The 23,950-nt window shown below is 51.4% G+C and overlaps 1 protein-coding gene across 1 annotated transcript in view; it reads left to right on the forward strand.

The window, feature by feature from the left end:
- Positions 1-23,950, forward strand: part of naaladl1 (N-acetylated alpha-linked acidic dipeptidase like 1) — a 152,908-nt gene that overhangs the window by 84,755 nt on the left and 44,203 nt on the right. The window contains exons 5-9 of the mRNA XM_072245914.1: positions 6,432-6,553; positions 6,644-6,769; positions 8,531-8,723; positions 14,181-14,274; positions 21,601-21,702. Of these exons, the coding sequence (XP_072102015.1) occupies positions 6,432-6,553; positions 6,644-6,769; positions 8,531-8,723; positions 14,181-14,274; positions 21,601-21,702 (637 nt within the window). The remainder of the gene's footprint in view (positions 1-6,431; positions 6,554-6,643; positions 6,770-8,530; positions 8,724-14,180; positions 14,275-21,600; positions 21,703-23,950) is intronic.

Here is a 23,950-nt window from a genome sequence, read left to right on the forward strand (position 1 = left end):
TGGTCCTAGACTCCCCCACTATAGGAAACATTTCCTCCACATCCACTCTATCTGCGTCCTCTGGTCCCAGATTCCCCCACTAAAGGAAACATGCTCTGCACATCCACTCTATCTGCGTCCTCTGGTCCCAGACTCCCCCACTATAGGAAACATTCCCTCCACATCCACTCTATCTTCGTCCTCTTATCCTAGACTCCACCACTATAGGAAACATTTCCTCCACATCCACTCTATCTGCGTCCTCTGGTCCTAGACTCCCCCACTATAAGAAACATCCTCTCCACATCCACTCTATCTGTGTCCTCTCGTCCTAGTCTCCCCCACTATAGGAAACATCCCGTCCACATCGACTCTATCTGCGTCCTCTGGTCCTAGATTCCCCCACTATAGGAAACATCCTCTCCACATCCACTCTATCTGTGTCCTCTGGTCCTAGACTCCCCCACTGTAGGAAGCATCCTCTCCACATCCACTCTATCTGCCTCCTCTGGTCCTAGACTCACACACTATAAGAGACATCCTCTCCACCTCCACTCTATCTGAGTCCTCTGGTCCTAGACTCCCTCACTATAGGGAACCTCCTCTCCACATCCACTCTATCTGTGTCCTCTGGTCCTAGACTCCCCCATTATAGGAAATATCCCCTCCACATCCAGTCTATCTGTTCCTCTGGTCCTAGACTCCCAACACTATAGGAAACATCCTCTCCACATCCACTCTATCTGCGTCCTCTGGTCCGAGACTCCCCCACTATAGGAAGCATCCCCTCCACATCGACTCTATCTGCGTCCTCTGGTCCTAGACTCCCCCACTATAGGAAACGTCCCCTCCACAACCTCTCTAATCTGTGCCCTCTGGTCCTAGACTCCCAACACTATAGGAAATATCCTCTCCACATCCACTCCATCTTGTCCTCTGGTCCTAGACTCCCCCACTATAGGAAGCATCCCCTCCCCATCGACTCTATCTGCGTCCTCTGGTCCTAGACACCCCCACTATAGGAAACGTCCCCTCCACAACCACTCTAATCTGTATCCTCTGGTCCTAGACTCCCCACTGTGGGAAACGTCCTCTCCACATCCACTCTATTTGTGTCCTCTGGTCCTAGACTCCCCAACTACAGGAAACATCCTCACCAGATTTACTCTATCCGAGCCCCCTGGTGCGTGACTCCCCGACTATAGGAAACATCCTCTCCATTCCCCTCTATCTGTGTCCTCTGGTCCTAGACTCCCGCACTACAGGAAACGTCCTCTACACATCCACTCTATCTGTGACCTCTGGTCCTAGACTCCCCCACCATAGGAGACATCCTCTCCACATCAACTCTATCTGTGTTCTCTGGTCCTAGACTCCCCCATTGTAGGAAACATCTTCTCCACATCCACTCTATCTGTGTCCTCTGGTTCTAGTTTCCCCCACTATCGGAAACATCCCCTCCACATCCATTCTATCTGCATCCTCTGGTCGTAGACTTCCCCAGTGCAGGAAACGTCCTCTCCAGATCCACTCTAACTACGTCCTCTGGTCCTAGACTCCCCAATTACAGGAAACATCCTCACCACATTCACTCTATCCGAGTCCCCTGGTACTGGACTCCCCCACTATAGGAAACATCCTCTCCATACCACTCTATCTGTTTCCTCTGTTCCTAGACTTTCCCACTATAGTAGACATCCTCTCCACCTCCACTCTATCTGTGTCCTCTGGTCCTAGACACCCCCACTATAGGAAACACCTCTCCACATCCACTCTATCTGTGTCCTCTGGTCCTAATTTCCCCCACTATAGGAAACATCCCCTCCACATCCACTCTATCTGCCTCCTCTGATCCTAGACTCCACTACTATTGGAAACATCCTCTCTACATCCACTCTATCTGCGTCCTCTTGTCCTAGACTCCTCTAGTACAGGAAACATCCTCTCCACATCCACTCTATCTGTCCCCTCTGGTCCTAGACCCCCCCACTATAGGAGACATCCTCTCCACATCCACTCTATCTGCGTCCTCTGGTCCTAGACTCCCCCACTATAGGAAACATCCTCTCCACATCCACTCTATCTGCGTCCTCTGGTCCTAGACTCCCCCACTATAGAAAACATCCTCTCCACACCCACTCTAATATGCGTCCTCTGGTCCTAGACTCCCCCACTATAGGAAGCATCCTCTGCACATCCACTCTATCTGCGTCCTCTGGTCCTTGACCTCCCCAGTATAGGAAACATCCCCTCCACATCCACTCTATCTGCGTCCTCTGGTCCTAGACTCCCCCAGTACAGGAAACATCCTCTCCACATCCACTCTATCTGGGTCTTCTGGTCCTAGACTCCCCCATTATATGAAACAACCCCTCCACATCCACTCTATCTGCGTCCTCTGGTCCTAGATTCCCCCACTATAGGAAACATCCTCTTCACATCCAGTCTATCTGCGTTCACTGGTCCCAGACTCCCCCACTATAGCAATCATCCCCTCCACATCCACTCTATCTGCGTCCTCTGGTCCTAGACTCCCCCCCTATAGGAAACATCCCCTCCACATCCACTCTATCTGCGTTCTCTGGTCCTAGACTCCCTCACTATAGGAGACATCGTCTCCACATCCACTCTATCTACGTCCTCTGGTCGTGGACTCCCCTAGTACAGGAAACATCCTCTCCACATCCACTCTATCTGCGTCCTCTGGTCCTTGACTTCCCCAGTATAGGAAACATCCTCTCCATATCCACTCTATCTGCGTCCTCTGGTCCTAGACTCCCCCAGTACAGGAAACATCCTCTCCACATCCACTCTATCTGGGTCTTCTGGTCCTAGACTCCCCCATTATATGAAACAACCCCTCCACATCCACTCTATCTGCGTCCTCTGGTCCTAGATTCCCCCACTACAGGAGACATCCTCTCCACATCCACTGTATCTGCGTCCTCTGGTCCTAGATTCCTCCACTATAGGACACATCCCCTCCACATCAACTCTATCTGTGTCCTCTGGTCCTAGTTTCCCCCACTATAGGAACCATCCCCTCCACATCCACTCTATCTGTGTCCTCTGGTCCTAGTTTCCCCCACTATAGGAATCATCCCCTCCACATCCACTGTCTTAGACTCCCCCACTATAGGAAACATCCTCTCCACATCTAGTCTATCTGTGTCCACTGGTCATAGACTCTCCCACTATAGGAAACATGCTCTCTACATCCACTCTATCTGCGTCCTCAGGTCCTAGACACCCGCACTATATGAAACATCCTCTCCACATCCACTCTATCTGTGTCCTCTTGTCCCTGACTCCCCCACTACAGGAAACATCCTCTCCACATCCACTCTGTCTGTGTTCTCTGGTCCTAGACTCCCCCACTATAGGAAACATCCACTCCACATCCACTCTATCTGTGTCCTCTGGTCCTAGACTCCCCCACTATAGGAAACATCCTCTCCACATCCACTCTATCTGTGCCCTCTGGTCCTAGACTCCCCCACTATAGGAAACATCCTCTCCACATCCACTCTATCTGCGTCCTCTGGTCCTAGATTCCCCCACTATAGGAAACATCCCCTCCACATCCACTCTATCTGCGTTCTCTGGTCCTAGACTCCCTCACTATAGGAGACATCCTCTCCACATCCACTCTATCTGCGTCCTCTGGTCCTAGACTCCCCCACTACTGGCAACATCCTCTCCAAATCCACTGTATCTGCGTCCTCTGGTCCTAGATTCCTCCACTATAGGACACATCCCCTCCACATCAACTCTATCTGTGTCCTCTGGTCCTAGTTTCCCCCACTATAGGAACCATCCCCTCCACATCCACTCTATCTGTGTCCTCTGGTCCTAGTTTCCCCCACTATAGGAATCATCCCCTCCACATCCACTGTCTTAGACTCCCCCACTATAGGAAACATCCTCTCCACATCTAGTCTTTCTGTGTCCACTGGTCATAGACTCTCCCACTATAGGAAACATGCTCTCTACATCCACTCTATCTGCGTCCTCAGGTCCTAGACACCCGCACTATATGAAACATCCTCTCCACATCCACTCTATCTGCGTTCTCTGGTCCTAGACTCCCCCACTATAGGAAACATCTTCTCCACATCCACTCTATCTGTGTCCTCTTGTCCTAGACTCCCCCTCTACAGGAAACATCCTCTCCACATCCACTCTATCTGTGTCCTCTGGTCCTAGACTCCCCCACTATAGGAAACATCCTCTCCACATCCACTCTATCTGTGTCCTCTGGTCCTAGACTCCCCCACTATAGGAAACATCCTCTCCACATCCACTCTATCTGCGTCCTCTGGTCCTAGATTCCCCCACTATAGGAAACATCCCCTCCACATCCACTCTATCTGCGTTCTCTGGTCCTAGACTCCCTCACTATAGGAGACATCCTCTCCACATCCACTCTATCTGCGTCCTCTGGTCCTAGACTCCCCCACTACTGGCAACATCCTCTCCACATCCACTGTATCTGCGTCCTCTGGTCCTAGATTCCTCTACTATAGGACACATCCCCTCCACATCAACTCTATCTGTGTCCTCTGGTCCTAGTTTCCCCCACTATAGGAACCATCCCCTCCACATCCACTCTATCTGTGTCCTCTGGTCCTAGTTTCCCCCACTATAGGAATCATCCCCTCCACATCCACTGTCTTAGACTCCCCCACTATAGGAAACATCCTCTCCACATCCACTCTATCTGCGTTCTCTGGTCCTAGACTCCCCCACTATAGGAAACATCTTCTCCACATCCACTCTATCTGTGTCCTCTTGTCCTAGACTCCCCCTCTACAGGAAACATCCCCTCCACATCGACTCTGTCTGTGTTCTCTGGTCCTAGACTCCCCCACTATAGGAAACATCCTCTCCACATCCACTCTATCTGTGTCCTCTGGTCCTAGACTCCCCCACAAAAGGAAACATCCTCTCCACATCCACTCTATCTGTGTCCTCTGGTCCTAGACTCCCCCACTATAGGAAACATCCTCTCCACATCCACTGTATCTGCGTCCTCTGGTCCTAGACTCCCCTAGTCCAGGAAACATCCTCTCCACATCCACTCTGTCTGTGCCTGGACTGCTGTCGGGGTGTTGATGGATTCAGATATGATAGTGGTGTTTAAGAGGCTCTGACGTAATTGTGCAGGGAATGGATGGATATGGATGTGCAGGCAAAATGGATTTAGATTTGGTTTAGTTGAGGGCCTCCACTGGTCAGAGTCAGCCATGGATACTGCATCCTCGCATTCGGGTCTGGACAGAGTAAGGTATGGAGAGCAAGCTTCAGTCTCCACGTATGGGGAGACCGATACAGTTCGGTACCAGCAGCATTGCGGGAGTTGCCAGTCAGCATTGAACTCAGTGTCGGCTGTCTTTGGGACTCCAGCTCCGGATATATTCCTCGGGGTTTACTCCCAAACCCTTCCCCATCAGTGGGTGTAGCCGCGAGGCAGTGGAGGTTTAAGATCAGAGTTTTCCTTCCAGATGAGCTGCCAACCACGGCTGACAAGCCCCGTCTGCCCAAAGCGACTGGTATCAAGGTGCCAGTAACCCAGCATTTTCCCTTCTCCTGTCAGTAGAAACGGTTCCACCGGGCTTCATAGCTAAGACAAACGTGAAGGCGAGGAGCTGGACTGGGTCGTCAGGGGCTTTTTGAGGGGCACACCATTGGGAGCATTTAACAGGTAGTGGGAACTTGTCCCCATTACCACCACCTTCCCGGCAAAAACAACCTTAACAATTACCCATTTGTAACAATGATCAATTAATCACAGAGAGAATCTTTATTTCCTGACCTTTATTGTCTCTACTGAAAAAACATGTGGGTTCGCAAACTGTCAATAGGGCCCTGTGCCCCTCCCTGAACAGTGAATGGTACTACCAGGAAAGAAGTTTAAGCTTGCCATGGTCCCAATCCAATCTCCCCGTGTCGGCGATCTGCGAGGGAGCGTTTCCAATGTGCCGTCACCCCTTAGCATTCGGAGCCTCTCATTTTTATAATCATTCCTCACCAGCTCAAATGTGCTTCAATCTCATTGGCTCAAGGTCACCTGACCAACCTATTGGCTACCCGCAGCCTCGTGCCTTTCATTCTTTCCAGCTCTTGACTGGTTCAACCATGTGACCCAGACACTGAACCGAATGAACTGCTCCCCATGAAAACCAGTCACTTTACATAATAAATAGCTGTTTGTCTGAGAATGAACCAGGGTTTAGCAGGTAACTCCTTCCACTGCTCTGATTAAATTACATCACAGAAAGAAATCAGTTCAGCAAGCAGTTCCAAAAATGGCGGCTGCATGGACTGCCTCACAAATTGGCCACCTCCATTCCTTGTTCACTGATTGTCACTCCTTCTGGCCAGCAGCATTGTGGGCTGAATGGCCTGTTGCTGCTCTCTGCTGCTGTACATGTTCTCTGTTCTTTCCTCAGTCTCCACCAGTGGGAAAGAACTCTTCAGGTCTCGTGTCAAGGAGGTGAACTACACCCAGGATCAACTGGACCCCGATGTGGTACAGCCCTTTGCGGCCTTTGCACCTAGTGGAATCGCAAAGGTAATGTCTGGACCCACCTGTGGGACCCCAATCCTCTCCCCTCTCCCCTCGTTGTGCCCAGCAGTAACTGTTCTCTGTCCTACGACACAGGGTAAGCTGGTGTACGCCAACCAGGGGAGCACGGCGGACTACGTGGACCTGATTGAGAAACATCACATTGACCTCAACAACACGGTGGCCATCGTCAAGTATGGAGGCACGGGCCGGGTCGACAAGGTATGATGGAATGGGGTCGATGCCCCCATGGGGCGTGGAGTGGGAAGGCAATCACGAGCAGTCCATACCTCCCAGAGACAGAGATCCCTGGAGTTACCCAGCACAGAATTAGGCCTCTCATATGACTTTGTCCCCGCCAATCAAGATCAACATTTACCTGCATTTGTCTGTGTTTGGCCACGTTCCACTAAGCCTAATCCCTCTATGTGCCAACTAATCCCTCTATGTGCCAAGCCAGGGTGCCTGACACTTCTGCACAGTACCGCATTTGTCAACGTGGAGCAGAGAGCGAGTTTGTAAATCTGGCGGGAGCAAAGGATATGGGGAATGGCGAGGGTGGGGCGTCATGGGAGGGGAGAGTGGGAATAGTGACAGAGACTGGGAGGTGACGGGTGGATCCAGGTGAGGGGAGTGATGGACAGACGGAGGAGGGGAGAGTGGGAATAGTGACAGAGACTGGGAGGTGACGGGTGGATCAGGTGAGGGGGAGTGATGGACAGACGGAGGAGGGGAAAGTGGGAATAGTGACAGAGACTGGGAGGTGACGGGTGGATCAGGTGAGGGGGAGTGGGGATAGTGACAGAGACTGGGAGGTGATGGGTGGATCAGGTGAGGGAGAGTGATGCACAGACGGAGGAGGGGAGAGTGGGAATAGTGACAGAGACTGAAAGGTGACGGGTGGATCCAGGTGAGGGGGAGTGACGGACAGACGGCGGAGGGGGGAGTGGGAATAATGACAGAGACTGGGGGGTGACGGGTGGATCAGGTGAGGGGGAGTGATGGACAGACGGAGGAGGGGAGAGTGGGAATAGTGACAGAGACTGGGAGGTGACGGGTGGATCAGGTGAGGGGGAGTGATGGACAGACGGAGGAGAGGAGAGTGGGAATAGTGACAGAGACTGGGAGGTGACGGGTGGATCAGGTGAGGGGGAGTGATGGACAGACGGAGGAGGGGAGAGTGGGAATAGTGACAGAGACTGGGAGGTGACGGGTGGATCAGGTGAGGGGGAGTGATGGACGGACGGAGGAGGGGAGAGTGGGAATAGTGACAGCGACAGGGAGGTGACGGGTGGATCAGGTGAGGGAGAGTGATGGACAGACAGAGGAGGGGAGAGTGGGAATGTGGAGGGGCTCTCAATGAGGAAAATTAAGCATGGTGCACAGAATTTGGAGAAGAAGGTGTTTGAAGAGTTGAGGGGAAACTCTCGATGAACCAATACCTACACTGGCAACACAAACAAAATGCTGGTGAACGCAGCAGGCCAGGCAGCATCTATAGGAAGAAGTACAGTCGAGACCCTTCATCTGGACTAACTGAAAGAAGAGATAGTAGGAGATTTGAAAGTGGGAGGGGGAGGGGAAGATCCAAAATGATAGGAGAAGACAGGAGGGAGAGGGATGGAGCCAAGAGCTGGGAAGTTGATTGGCAAAAGGGGTACCAGGCTGGAGAAGGGAGAGGATTGTGGGACAGGAGGCCTAAGGAGAAAGAAAGGGGGAGGGGAGCCCAGAGGAAGATGGACCGCAGGCAAGGAGTGATTGTGAGAGGGACAGAGTGAGAAAAAAGAGAGAAAGAAAAGGGAAAACAAACAAACAAACAAACAAACAAACAAATAAATAAATAAATAAGGGATTGGGTAAGAAGGGGAGGAGGGGCATTAATGGAAGTTAGAGAAGTCAATGTTCCCTGGCACCCTCCACTCACCTACCTTCAGTCAGGGAGCTTGGATGGGCAGGGACATAACTTCTGATTTGGTCTGGCAGGCGATCAACGGAGCACGATTCGGGGTGGTGGGCATCATCGTCTACACGGACCCGGGGGACATAAACGACGGCCAAGTTAGCGATGTGAATGAGACCTACCCCCACTCGTGGTACCTCCCGCCCTCTGGCGTCGAGCGTGGCTCCTACAAGAAGAACTTCGGTGACCAGCTGACTCCCTACTACCCGGCGAAAGGTATTCCCGCCACCCATATCCTCACCGTCGTGTCTCCCCCCCCGGGAAAGGTATTCCCCTCCCCCTCACCGAGGGTGGTGTCTCATCCCCCTGGGAAAGGTATTTCCCTTCACCCTCACCCTAATCCTCACCCTCACCCTCCTCCTCACCGAGGGTCGTGTCTCCCCCCTAGGAAAGGTATTCCCCTCCTCTCCAGTGAGGGTGGAGTCTCATCCACCTGGGAAAGGTATTCCCCCTCACCCTCACCCTAATCCTCACCCTCACCGTCCTCCTCACTGAGGGTCGTGTCTCCCCCCTAGGAAAGGTATTCCCCTCCTCTCCAGTGAGGGTGGTGTCTCATCCACCTGGGAAAGGTATTTCCCTTCACCCTCACCCTAATCCTCACCCTCACCCTCCTCCTCACCGAGGGAACTGTCTCATCTTCCTCTGCTCAGGGCCTGTACTCCGAATTCACACTTGTGCCCTGAAATCAGGGCGTATTAACGGGGCCTGTGGTCAGGGACTGTGGCCTCGCCCGCAGGGATAATATTTCATAAAATTGGACCCTTCCCACCCGGGATATCCTACCCCCCACACCTCAACCTCCCACTGGGCAGAAGATACGAAAGCACGTATCACCAGGGCTGAAGGGCAGCTTCGACCCCACTGTTATCAGTCTCTCGAACAGTCCCCATGGCAATGAATTCCACAGATTCACCACCTTCTGCCGAAAGTCATTCAGAAGACCATAAAACCATAAGATATACAGTAGGAGCAGAATTAGGCCATTCAGCCCATCGAGTCTGCTCCACCATTTCATCGTGACTGATCCATTTCTCTCTCAGCCCCAATCTTCTACCTTCTCCCCATATCTCTTCATGCCCTGACCAATCAAGAATTTATCAACCTAAAAATACCCAATGGCTTGGCCTCCACAGCCACTTGTGATAACAAAATCCACAGATACACTACTCTCTGGCAAAAATAAAATCTTCCTCATCTCTGTTCTAAGAGGATGTCCCTCTGTTCTGAGGTCATGTCCTTTGGTCTTAGACCTCCCCACCATAAGAAACATTCTCTTCACATCCACTCCATCAAGACCTTTCGACATTCGAAAGGCTTCAATGGGGCCACCCCTCATTATTCTGAATTCTACTGAATACAGGCCCAGAGCCATCAAACGCTCTTCATCTGACCAGTCATTCAATCCTAGAAACATTTTTGTGAACCTCCTTTGAACCCTCTCCAGTTTCAGCACATCCTTTCTAAGATAAAGGGCCCAAAACTGCTCACAATATTCCAAGTGAAGCCTCACCAGTACTTCATAAAGCCTCAAAATTACATCCTTGCTTTTATATTCTAGTCCTCTTGAAATGAATGCTAACATCACATTTACCTTCCTCACCACAGGCTCAACCTGAAAATTAACCTTTAGGGTGTTCTCCACAGGACTCCCAGGTCCATTTGCACCTCAGCTCTTTGAATTTTCTTCCCATTTAGAAAACAGTCAGCCCTTTCATTTCTTCTACCAAAGTACTTGACCGTAGACTTCACAACATTGCATTCCATCAGCCACTTCTATGCCCATTCTCACATCTGTCCAAATCCTTCCCTCGTCTCTCTACTTCCACAAAACTACCTGCCCCTCCACCTGTATCATCTGCAAACTTTGCAACAAAGCCGTCAATTCCTTCAACCAAGTCATGGAAGTTTAACATTCAAAGATGCAGTCCGAGCACAGACCCCTATGGAACAGAGTGAGTCACCGGCAGCCAACCAGAAAAGGCCCTCTTTATTTCCCGCTCTCTGCCTCCTGCCAATCAGCTGATGCTCTATCCACGCTAGTGTCTTTATGTAATACCATGAGCTCTCTGCTAAGCAGTCTCATGTGTGACACCTTGTCAAAGGCCTCCTGAAAGTCCAAGTACACAACATCAACTGATTCTCCTTTCTCTATCCTGCTTGTTATTTCTTCAAAGAATTCCAACAGATTTCTCAGGTAAGATTTTCCCTGGGGAAACTGTGCTGACTGTGGTCTATTTAATCATGTGCCTCCAGGTACCAGGGAACCACCTCCTCAATGATTGACTCCAATATTTTCCTAACCACATGAGGTCAGAGTCACTGGCCTATAGCTTCCTTTCTTCTGACTCTTGAAGAATAGAGCGACATTTGCAATTTTCCAGTCTTCCAGAATCATTCCAGAATCTAGTGATTCATAAAAGATCATTACTAATGCCTCCACAATCTCTTCAGCCTCCTCTTTCAGAACCCTGGAGTGTAATCCATCTGGTCCAGGCGACTTATCCACCTTTCAAACCTGTCAGCTTCCCAAGAACCTTCTCCCTAGTAATGGCAACTTGACAAACTTCTGCCCCCTGACACCCGGAACTTCCAGCATACTGCCAGTGTCTTTCACAAAGAACACTGGTGCATAATACTTATTCAGTTCATCTGCCATTTCCATATACCCCATTACTACCTCTCCAGCATCATTTTCCTGTGTTCCAATATCTACTCTCGGCTGTCTTTTACACTTTATATTTTTGAAGAGGCTTTTGGTATCCCCTTTAATATTATTGGCTAGTTTACCTTCGTATTTCATCTTCTCCTTCTTTATGACTTTTTTTTTAGTTGCCTTCTGTAGGTTTTTAAAAGCTTCCCCCAATACTCTAACTTCCCACTAGTATTTGCTCTATTATAGCCCTCTCTGTGGCTTTGACTTCCCTTGACAGCCACGGCTGTGTCGTCCTGCCTTTAAAATACTTCTATGGGATGTACATGTCCTGCATCTTATGCATTGCTCCCAGAAATTCCAGCCATTGACCCTGCCAGTGTTCTCCAATCAATTTTGGCCAGCTCCTCTCTCGTGCCTCTGTCTTTCCCTTTACTCCCCTGTAACACTGATACATCAAACTTTAGCTTCTTTTCCTCAAATTGCAGGGTGAATTCTATCATATTGTGATCATTGGTTCCTTTATCTTAAGCTTTCTAATCACTGCACAACACCCAATCCAGAATAGCTGGTCCCCCAGTGAGCTCAATGGCAAGTTGCTCTAAAAAGCCATCTTGTAGGTGTTCTACAAATTTCCACTTTTGGGATGTCGCATCAATCTGATTTCGCCAATCTACCTGCATATTGAAAATCACATAACTATCGCAACAACGCCCTTTTGACATGCCTTTTCTATCTCCTGATGTAATTTGTAGACCATACCTTTTCTACTGTTTAGGCGGTCTGTATATAACTCCCAATAGGGTCTTTTTACCCTTGCAGTTTCTTAGCTCTACCCATAACAATTCAATGCCTTTCTACCCTACGTCATCGCTTTCTGTAGATTTGATTTCATTTTATACTGACAGACCCACGCCACCCCCTCTGCCTTCCTGCCTGTCCTTTTGGTACAACGTGTATCCTTGGACGTTAAGCTCCCAGCTACTGTATAATCTTCTTTCAGCCACAATTCAGTGATGCCCACAATATCATATAAGCCAATCTGTAACTGTGCTACAAGTTCATCTACCTTATTCCATGCACTGCACACATCCAAATATAACACCTTCAGTCCTGCATTCTCCCTTTTCGATTTTGTCCACCTTTTCCATTGCAACTCATCCTGTTGGCTGCAGTTTTGCCCTGTCGTCAGCCTCCCTTTGCTAGAAGTCTCACTACACACTGCCTCTGTTTGTAAACCAACTACCTCATACCCAATGTCATCTGGTTTTTATCCCCCTGTCAAACTAGTTTAAATCCTCCCGAACGACTCTAGCTCACAAGGATATTGGACCCCCTCGGGTTCAGGTGTAACCAATCCCTTTTCTACAGATCATACCTTCCCCAGGAGAGATCCCAATGACCCATAAATCTGAACCCCTGTCCCAGCACCTGTTCCTCAGCCACCCATTCACCTGCCAAATCATCCTGCTCTTACCCTCACTGACACGTGGCACAGGCAGCAATCCAGAGATTACAACCCTGGAGGTCCTACTTCTCAGATTTCTACCTAGCTCCCTAAAATCTCTCTTCAGGACCTCCTCACCTTGTCTACCTTTGTCATTGGTGTTAATATGACCTCTGACTGCTCCCCCTCCCCCTTGAGAATACCATGGACCTGATCCAGGACATCCTTGATCCTGGCACCTGGGAGACAACATACCATCCGGGTGTCTCTATCGCACCCACAGGACCTCGTCTCTGTTCCTCTCACTAAGGAATCTCCTCTCAGCACTGCGACCCTCTTCACCTCTCTGGTCTTCTGAGCACAGCACCAGACTCAGTGCGAGAGACCCGGTCACTGTAGCTCCCCCCAGTAGGTCATTCCCCCCCAGTAGTAGCTAAAGTGATATCATTATTACTGAGTGGAACGGCCACAGGGGTTACTCTGCATTTCCCTTCGCTGTCCTGATGGTCACCCAGTTACCTGCCTCCTGCAACCTATGGGTTACTAATTCCCTGTAGCTCCTATCGATCACTTCCTCATCTCTGTTCTAAAGGGACGTGTTTCTATTCCGAAGCTGTGTCCTCTGGTCCTAGACTCCCCCACGATAGGAAACATCCTCTCCACATCCAGTCTATCTGTGTCCTCTGGTCCTAGACTCCCCCACCATAGGAAACATCCTCTCCACATCCACTCTATCTGTGTCCTCTGGTCCTAGACTCCCCCACCGTAGGAAACATCCTCTCCACATCCACTTTATCTGTGTCCTCTGGTCCTAGACTCCCCCACCGTAGGAAACATCCTCTCCACATCCACTCTATCTGTGTCCTCTGGTCCTAGACTCCCCCACCGTAGGAAACATCCTCTCCACATCCACTTTATCTGTGTCCTCTGGTCCTAGACTCCCCCACCGTAGGAAACATCCTCTCCACATCCACTCTATCAGTGTCCTCTGGTCCTAGACTCCCCCACCGTAGGAAACATCCTCTCCACATCCACTCTATCTGTGTCCTCTGGTCCTAGACTCCCCCACCGTAGGAAACATCCTCTCCACATCCACTCTATCTGTGTCCTCTGGTCCTAGACTCCCCCACCGTAGGAAACATCCTCTCCACATCCACTCTATCTGTGTCCTCTGGTCCTAGACTCCCCCACCGTAGGAAACATCCTCTCCACATCCACTCTATCTGTATCCTCTGGTCCTAGACTCCCCCACCGTAGGAAACATCCTCTCCACATCCACTCTATCTGTATCCTCTGGTCCTAGACTCCCCTGCCGTAGGAAACATCCTCTCCACATCCACTCTATCTGTGTCCTCTGGTCCTAGACTCCCCCACTATAGGAAACATCCTCTCCACATCCACTCTGTTGCGGCTTGCAACATCTCTGCTGAGTGCCCACAGTCAGGGACTGGGCCCTGTCTACAGTTAGGTCTGCTTGCAGGTCTCCTGAACCTAAAGCCCGCCCGCTGAAAGTGCAATGGCACAGTGTGAGGGCGAAGCCAGGACTCGTGACAGGTTGTGTTTGCTCGATTCACAGACTACACATTCAGACAGAAGGAATCCGACATCAAGGGCCTCTCGCCCATTCCAGCCCAGCCAATCGGCTTTGAGGACGCCCGTCAGCTGATCTGGTAGGTTCTCGTTCAGGTTGAAGCCAAAGGTCAGGGCCAAAGCAAAGTTCTGTGAAAGTGCAGACCTTGTGTGTTATCGAGATCCTCTGTTGACCTCCCTGACTGCACTGCCTGACCTCTCCCCTCACCTGCCTGAGCTGGATTCAAACATCACCCCACCCAGCTCCAACCCAGTACGGGACTGGAGATCAGAACACCCATCTTCTTTCACAACAAGAAACAGGCATTTTAGAGAACCTTGGACAGGCTCATCAGAATCAGATTCAGATTTGTTGACTTAGCTCAATGCAATACGTAATATAGAAGGAAAAAGTAAATAAGTAAGCCAATTATAGTAAGTGTGTATATGTATATTGAATAGATTAAAATAATGCAAAAACAGATATATATTAAAAAATGTAAAAATAGTGAGGTGGTGTTCATGGGTTGAATGTCCATTCAGAAATCTGATGGCAGAGGGGAAGAAGCTGTTCCTGAATCGTTGAGTGTGTGTCTTCAGGCTGCTGTACCTCCTCCCTGATGGTAGCAATGAGAAGAGGGCCTGTCCTGGGTGATTGGTCCTTAATGATTGACGTCACCTTTCTGAGGCACTGCTCCTTGAAGATGTCTTGGATACTATGGAAACTAGTACCCAAGATGGAGCTGACTAATTTTACAGCTTCCTGTAGCTTCTTTTGATCCTGTGCAGTAGCCCCTAACAACCACCCCACAGCCCCTAGTGCCAGACAGTGATGCAGCCAGTCAGAAGCTCTCCACAGTACATCTATAGAAATTTTCAAGTGTTTTATGTGACAACCCAAATCTCTTCAAACTCCTAATGAAGTATAGTCACTGTCTTCCCTTCATTATAACTGCATCAATATGTTGGGGCCAGGTTAGATCCTCAGAGATCTTGACACCCAGGAAGCTGGTATATCTCCCTCCTGTACACCCTCTCGTCTCCATCTGAGCTTCTACCAACAATGGTTGTATCGTCAGCAAATTCAAAGATGGTATTTGAGCTATGCCTAGTCACACAGTAACGTGTATATAGAGAGTAGAGCAGTGGGATAAGCACGCACCCCTGAGGTGCGCCAGTGTTGATCGTCAGCAAGGAGGATATGTTATCACCAATCCGCATAGACTGGTCTTCCCGTTAGGAAGTCGAGGATCCAATTGCAGAGAGAGGTACAGAGGCCCAGGTTCTGCAACTTCTCAATCAGGATTGTGGGAATGATGGTATTAAATGCTGAGCTGTAGTCGATGAACAGCATCCTGACGTAGGTGTTTGTGTTCTCCAGGTGGTCTAAAGCCATGTGGAGGGCCACTGAGATTGCGTCTGCCGTTGTCCTATTGTGGTGATAGGCAAATTGCGATGGGTCCAGGTCCTTGCTGGGGCAGGAGTTCAGTCTAGTCATAACCAACCTCTCAAAGCATTTCATCACTGTCGGTGTGAGAGCTACCAGGCGATAGTCATTAAGGGAGCCCACATTATTCTTCTTTGGCACTGGTATAAATGTTGCCCTTTTGAAGCAATTAGGAACTTCGGCCCGTAGCAGTGAGAGGTTGAAAATGTTCCTGAATACTCCCGCTAGTTGGTTGGCACAGGTTTTCAGAGCCTTACCAGGTACTCCATCGGGACCTTCCACCTTGCGAGGGTTCACTCTCTTTAAAGACAGCCTAACCTCGGCCTCCGAGACATCAGGTGCAGCCTGGATCTTCACAGCTGTAGTTATATTCTTCCTTTTAAAGCAGGCAGAGAAGGCGTTGAGTTCATCTGGTAGTGAAACATTGCTGCCATTCACGTTATTGGGTTTTGCTTTGTAGAAAGTAATGTCCTACAAACCCTGCCAGAGTTGTCATACATCCGATGTTGCCTCCAACCTCATTCAAAATAGTCTCTTTGCCCTTGAAGTAGCCCTCCGCAAATCATACCTGGTTTTCTGGTATAGACTTGGGTCGCCAGACTTGAATGCCACAGATCTGGCCTTCAGCAGACGACGTACCTCCTGGTTCATCCATGGCTTTTGGTTTGGGAATGTAAAGTCTTTGTGGGCTCACACTCATCCACACAGGTTTTAATGAAGTTGGTAACGACTGCAGCATACTCGTTCAGACTCGAAGATGAACCCCTGAATACAGTCCAGACCACCGATTCAAAGCAGTCCTGTGGGCGCTCCTGTGTTTCCCTTGTCCAAACCTTCTTCGTCCTCACTGCTGGTGCTGCAGTCTTCAGTCTCTGCCTGTACTCAGGGAGTAGAAGCACAGTCAGGTGACCAGACTGGATGAAGAGCTGATGGAAAAACGGAGAGCCATGCAGGAGGGAAGGGTTAGATTGATCCTGGAGTTGGTTAAATGCTGGGCCAAAGGGCCTGTACTGGTCTGTTCCATGAGAGGCTGAGGTAGACTATTCAGCTTGCATACCTAAGCCAACAAATCACCTTTGAATTTTACCTCAGTACCATCGACCCATGCCGAAGGAATTCTCCTGAGCCACAAGATTCAAGTCGCTTCACGCCAGGGAGATGTCACAAGATGTCTCTGGGATCCAGGGTGACATCACGACCCAAACAGAGAGTATAGACCATTACAGCACATTTCAGGCCCTTCAGCCCATAGGTCTGTGCTGACCTTGCTGTAAGGATATGTGACTAGCATGAGATCTTAACACAGAGGAACAGAATTCAACCATCGAGTTTGCTCTGCCATTCCATTATGGCAGACCCATTTCCCTCTCAACCCCGTTCTCCTGTCTTCTCCCCATTGCCATTCACGTCCTGACTAATCAAGAACCTATCAACCTGCACCTTAAATATGTCCAATGACTTGGCCTCCTCGGTCACCCGTGACAATGAATTCCAGATTCACCACCCTCTGGCTAAAGAAGTTTCTCCTCATCACTGTTCTAAATGGACATCTCTCCATTCTGAGGCTGTGTTCCCTGGACTTAGACTCCCCCACTGTAGGAAACATCCTCTCCACATCCACTCTGTCTGTGTCCTCTGGTCCTAGACTCCCCCACTATAGGAAACATCCTCTCCACATCCACTCTATCTGTGTCCTCTGGTCCCAGACTCCTCCACCGTAGGAAACATCCTCTCCACATCCACTCTATCTGTGTCCTCTGATCCTAGACTCCCCCACGACAGGAAACATCCTCTCCACATCCACTCTGTCTGTGTCCTCTGGTCCTAGACTCCCCCACGACAGGAAACATCCTCTCCACATCCACTCTATCTGTGCCCTCTGGTCCTAGACTCCCCCCCACTATAGGAAACATCCTCTCCACATCCACTCTATCTGTGCCTCTGGTCCTAGACTCCCCCACTATAGGAAACATCCTCTCCACATCCACTCTATCTGTGTCCTCTGGTCCGAGACTCCCCCACTATAGGAAACATCCCCTCCACATCCACTCTATCTGTGTCCTCTGGTCCTAGACCCCCCCACGACAGGAAACATCCTTTCCACATCCACTCTATCTGTGTCCTCTGATCCTAGACTCCCCCACGACAGGAAACATCCTCTCCACATCCACTCTGTCTGTGTCCTCTGGTCCTAGACTCCCCCACGACAGGAAACATCCTCTCCACATCCACTCTATCTGTGCCCTCTGGTCCTAGACTCCCCCTCACTATAGGAAACATCCTCTCCACATCCACTCTATCTGTGCCTCTGGTCCTAGGCTCCCCCACTATAGGAAACATCCCCTCCACATCCACTCTATCTGTGTCCTCTGGTCCTAGACTCCCCCACTATAGGAAACATCCTCTCCACATCCACTCTATCTGTGTCCTCTGGTCCTAGACTTTCCCACTAAAGGAAACATCCTCTCCACGTGTCCACTCTACCTGGAGGAACTTAGCAGGTCAGGCAGAATCTGTGGATGGATACAGACAGTCAATGTTTCAGGTTGAAATCCTTCACCTGCACAGAGATAGACAGAATAAAGAGGTGAGGACAGCAAGACCTGGGAGGTGATGGGTGGATCCAGGTGAGGGGGAGTGATGGACAGACGGAGGAGGGGAGAGTGGGAATAGTGACAGAGACTGGGAGGTGACGGGTGGATCAGGTGTGGGGGAGTGATGGACAGACAGAGGAGGGGAGAGTGGGAATAGTGACAGAGACTGGGAGGTGACGGGTGGATCAGATGAGGGGGAGTGATGGACAGACGGAGGAGGGGAGAGTGGGAATAGTGACAGAGACTGGGAGGTGACGGGTGGATCAGGTGAGGGGGAGTGAGGGACAGACGGAGGAGGGGAGAGTGGGAATAGTGACAGAGACTGGGAGGTGAGGGGTGGATCAGGTGAGGGGGAGTGACGGACAGACGGAGGAGGGGAGAGTGGGAATAGTGACAGAGACTGGGAGGTGACGGGTGGATCAGGTGAGGGGGAGTGATGGACAGACGGAGGAGGGGAGAGTGGGAATAGTGACAGAGACTGGGAGGTGACGGGTGGATCAGGTGAGGGAGAGTGATGCACAGACGGAGGAGGGGAGAGTGGGAATAGTGACAGAGACTGGGAGGTGACGGGTGGATCCAGGTGAGGGGGAGTGATGGACAGACGGAGGAGGGGAGAGTGGGAATAGTGACAGAGACTGGGAGGTGACGGGTGGATCAGTTGAGGGGGAGGGATGGACAGACGGAGGAGGGGAGAGTGGGAATAGTGACAGAGACTGGGAGGTGACGGGTGGATCAGTTGAGGGGGAGTAATGGACAGACGGAGGGGGGGAGAGTGGGAATAGTGACAGAGACTGGGAGGTGACGGGTGGATCAGGTGAGGGGGAGTGATGGACAGACGGAGGAGGGGAGAGTGGGAATAGTGACAGAGACTGGGAGGTGACGGGTGGATCAGGTGAGGGGGAGTGACGGACAGACGGAGGAGGGGAGAGTGGGAATAGTGACAGAGACTGGGAGGTGACGGGTGGATCAGGTGAGGGGGAGTGACGGACAGACGGAGGAGGGGAGAGTGGGAATAGTGACAGAGACTGGGAGGTGACGGGTGGATCAGGTGAGGGGGAGTGACGGACAGACGGAGGAGGGGAGAGTGGGAATAGTGACAGAGACTGGGAGGTGACGGGTAGATCAGGTGAGGGGGAGTGATGGACAGACGGAGGGGTGGAGAGTGGGAATAGTGACAGACTGGGAGGTGACGGGTGGATCAGGTGAGGGGGAGTGATGGACAGACGGAGGAGGGGAGAGTGGGAATAGTGACAGAGACTGGGAGGTGACGGGTGGATCAGTTGAGGGGGAGGGATGGACAGACGGAGGAGGGGAGAGTGGGAATAGTGACAGAGACTGGGAGGTGACGGGTGGATCAGTTGAGGGGGAGTAATGGACAGACGGAGGGGGGGAGAGTGGGAATAGTGACAGAGACTGGGAGGTGACGGGTGGATCAGGTGAGGGCGAGTGACGGACAGACGGAGGGGGGGAGAGTGGGAATAGTGACAGAGACTGGGAGGTGACGGGTGGATCAGGTGAGGGGGAGTGGGAATAGTGACAGAGACTGGGAGGTGATGGGGGGATCAGGTGAGGGGGAGTGATGGACAGACGGAGGAGAGGAGAGTGGGAATAGTGACAGAGACTGGGAGGTGACGGGTGGATCAGGTGAGGGGGTGTGATGGACAGACGGAGGGGGGGAGAGTGGGAATAGTAACAGAGACTGGGAGGTGACGGGTGGATCAGGTGAGGGGGAGTGACGGACAGACGGAGGAGGGGAGAGTGGGAATAGTGACAGAGACTGGGAGGTGACGGGTGGATCAGGTGAGGGGGAGTGATGGACAGACGGAGGAGGGGAGAGTGGGAATAGTGACAGAGACTGGGAGGTGATCGGTGGATCAGGTGAGGGGGAGTGATGGACAGACGGAGGAGGGGAGAGTGGGAATAGTGACAGAGACTGGGAGGTGACGGGTGGATCAGGTGAGGGGGAGTGATGGACAGACGGAGGAGAGGAGAGTGGGAATAGTGACAGAGACTGGGAGGTGACGGGTGGATCAGGTGAGGGGGAGTGATGGACAGACGGAGGAGGGGAGAGTGGGAATAGTGACAGAGACTGGGAGGTGACGGGTGGATCAGGTGAGGGGGAGTGATGGACAGACGGAGGAGAGGAGAGTGGGAATAGTGACAGAGACTGGGAGGTGACGGGTGGATCCAGGTGAGGGGGAGTGATGGACAGACGGAGGAGGGGAGAGTGGGAATAGTGACAGAGACTGGGAGGTGACGGGTGGATCAGGTGAGGGGAAGTGATGGACAGACGGAAGAGGGGAGAGTGGGAATAGTGACAGAGACTGGGAGGTGACGGGTGGATCAGATGAGGGGGAGTGATGGACAGACGGAGGAGGGGAGAGTGGGAATAGTGACAGAGACTGGGAGGTGACGGGTGGATCAGGTGAGGGGGAGTGATGGACAGACGGAGGAGGGGAGAGTGGGAATAGTGACAGAGACTGGGAGGTGACGGGTGGATCAGGTGAGGGGGAGTGACGGAGAGACGGAGGAGGGGAGAGTGGGAATAGTGACAGAGACTGGGAGGTGACGGGTGGATCCAGGTGAGGGGGAGTGATGGACAGACGGAGGAGGGGAGAGTGGGAATAGTGACAGAGACTGGGAGGTGACGGGTAGATCAGGTGAGGGGGAGTCATGCACAGACGGAGGAGAGGAGAGTGGGAATAGTGACAGAGACTGGGAGGTGACGGGTGGATCAGGTGAGGGGGAGTGATGGACAGACGGAGGAGGGGAGAGTGGGAATAGTGACAGAGACTGGGAGGTGACGGGTGGATGAGGTGAGGGGGAGTGATGGACAGACGGAGGAGGGGAGAGTGGGAATAGTGACAGAGACTGGGAGGTGACGGGTGGATCAGGTGAGGGGGAGTCATGCACGGACGGAGGAGGGGAGAGTGGGAATAGTGACAGAGACTGGGAGGTGACGGGTGGATCAGGTGAGGGGGAGTGATGGACAGACGGAGGAGGGGAGAGTGGGAATAGTGACAGAGACTGGGAGGTGACGGGTGGATGAGGTGAGGGGGAGTGATGGACAGACGGAGGAGGGGAGAGTGGTAATAGTGACAGAGACTGGGAGGTGACGGGTGGATCAGATGAGGGGGAGTGATGGACAGACGGAGGAGGGGAGAGTGGGAATAGTGACAGAGACTGAAGCTGCTCGACCTGCTGAGCTTCCCGATATCTGACCTTTTGTGTCACATTCGGGCACCTGCAGTCTCTTGAGTCTCAGCACGGTGTCGGTGGGTCGACGAGCCTGTGTACGTGCTGTGTTGCTCTCTAACTGTGCTCTGGAGATCTGTGGCTGCCCTACTCTTGCACCTGATGCTGAGGTCGATTGTGTTTTCTCACAGTGCCCTGGGTGGAGTTGAAGCCCCAAGCCATTGGCAGGGAGGGCTCGGCTGCACGTACCGGCTGGGACCCGGATTCGCAAATGAGAGCTCCTTCACAACCAGGTCAGTGTCCTCTTCCTCTCGTTCACCCGACGATGAATCACAGCACTCTTGCGGCACACAGGGCAACCATTCGGCCCATTGATTTTGAGCCTGTCCCAAACCGGAGCGATCCCATCTAATCTGGTGAACCTCTTCTGTGCACTCTCCGAAGCCTCCACATCCTTCCTGTAATGGCCGAGCACAGCCTCTCACCAACACCTAACCGGCTCTGTCACATGATCTCCTGACCCTTACGCTCACTGTCACAGCCAGTCAGTGCAAGCACATCATACCGGCAACGACCTCAAGATGCAAAACTCCAGACTGTCTATTGTCATTCTTCAGCATGCAGGTGTAAAGGAGAACAAAATTACTGTTAGTCTGGAGCATAAAAATACACATGAAGAACAAGAACATGAACAAACACTTCTTGGGCTTCCATCCGGGTACAGGTGTAGATAATAAACGACGTTTCAATGACAAACTCTGCCATCCTCTTCAGGGATGTTGTCTGGCCACATCTAGTCCGGTGGTATTTATATCCCCGTCGTCCATCCCTCCTGATTGGTCAGTCCTCCTCCAATCAGATTTCCTCTTTCCCACCTTGTTTACAATTGAATCCCAGTTCTTACTTAGAGCAAGACCTTCATCTTTGTTAAAATTATTTTCCTCCAGTTTTATTTCAATGGCTTTCTTCACCAGGGGATCCCAAATGCCATTGGTGTGGCACAGTAGTTTTGTGCTGTTGAAGTCAATCCTATGGCTATTGCGAATGCAGTGCTCTGCTGCTGCCGGTTTCCATGGGTCACCCAAACAGGAGCAAGGAGCACTTGCTATGCTCCTTGATTAATTCACAATGCCCAAAGGATTGACTTCAGAGGCCTGTATATAACTCCCATCAGGGTCTTTTGACCCTTGCAGTCCCTTAACTCTACGCACAATGATTCTGCATCTTCTGATGCCATATCACCTCTTTCCAAGTGAAACTCCCTATTACTGGGCACCTCTGGAAATGAGGCTCGTTAGTCCCTTGCTATCAGCCACCGGACTCCACGGTGAGAAACCCACCTTTCTCCAGCTTCGCACGTCTTGGGTGTATCGGGCTTTGGTCCCTCCAAATCCGTGAGGTTGGGATGCCTCGCCCGCCCTGGTTTGGGTGAATGTTGTGTAATTTACTGCCCCGGCAAGAAATAACAGGTCGTGCACTGGATACAATTAATCAGAACTGTATTTTAAAATGTTAACTTAAGCAAACAGTTATTAAAGGAAAGATAAAACAGAAAGGGCCCATTATACTTAAACAGTCACATGCGCATGGCAGACCTCAAATCTTGAACTTCTTTGTAACTCGCGCTGGACTCTCCGTCTGCGCGAAAGCACAGACCACCTTCCGAAGGTTGCTTGAAACTGATCTTGAACAAATGGGTTCTCCCATGGGAGTATTGGTCTTGCCTCCTGGAAGCCATTCATCTGCACAAAGCACCCTGCACAGCAGGGATGGCATCCTCCATCATCTCCCCTCCTCTTCTCCCAGCTCCACCATCCTGACTGGCTGACACCCCATTCCTAAGCTGAACACCAAATCCTCTTATCTCAGCTCAGAGCCAAACAGGCTGCTCTTACAGAACGGCTGAAATGAAATACTGTCTGCACAGCAATAAAAATCTTAACTGGGGCTTTACATAAGGATTTGATTTCATTTTTTTACCAACAGAGTCACCCCACCCCCTTTGCTTATCGGCCTGTCTTTTTGATACAAGCTGTGTCCTTGGATGTTAAGCTCCCAACTATGATCTTCTTTTAGCCACGACTCGGTGATATCCACAACATCACACATGCCAATCTATAACCATGCTACAAGTTCATCTACCTTATTTCATATACTGTGTGCATCCAAATATAACGGCTTCGTCACCCTTTTCGGCTTTCGCCGCTGACTACAATCCTTCTCGACAGTCTCACTGCACACTGCCTCTGCTTGAAAACCAGCAGCCCCATCCTGGGCCCATCACTCAGTTCCCTGTCCCCCTGCCACACCAGTTCAACCCCTCCCCTGCAGCCCCAGCTAACCTGCCCACACGGACACTGGCCCCTCGGCCCGTCGCTCAGTTCCCCGTCCCCCTGCCACACCAGTTCAGCCCCTCCCCTGCAGCTCCAGCTAACCTGCCCACACAGACACCGGCCCCTCGGCCCATCACTCAGTTCCCTGTCCCCCTGCCACACCAGTTCAGCCCCTCCCCTACAGCTCCAGTTAACCTGCCCACACGGA

This window comes from Mobula birostris, chromosome 28, assembly GCF_030028105.1.
Source record: "Mobula birostris isolate sMobBir1 chromosome 28, sMobBir1.hap1, whole genome shotgun sequence".
Lineage (NCBI taxonomy): Eukaryota > Metazoa > Chordata > Chondrichthyes > Myliobatiformes > Myliobatidae > Mobula > Mobula birostris.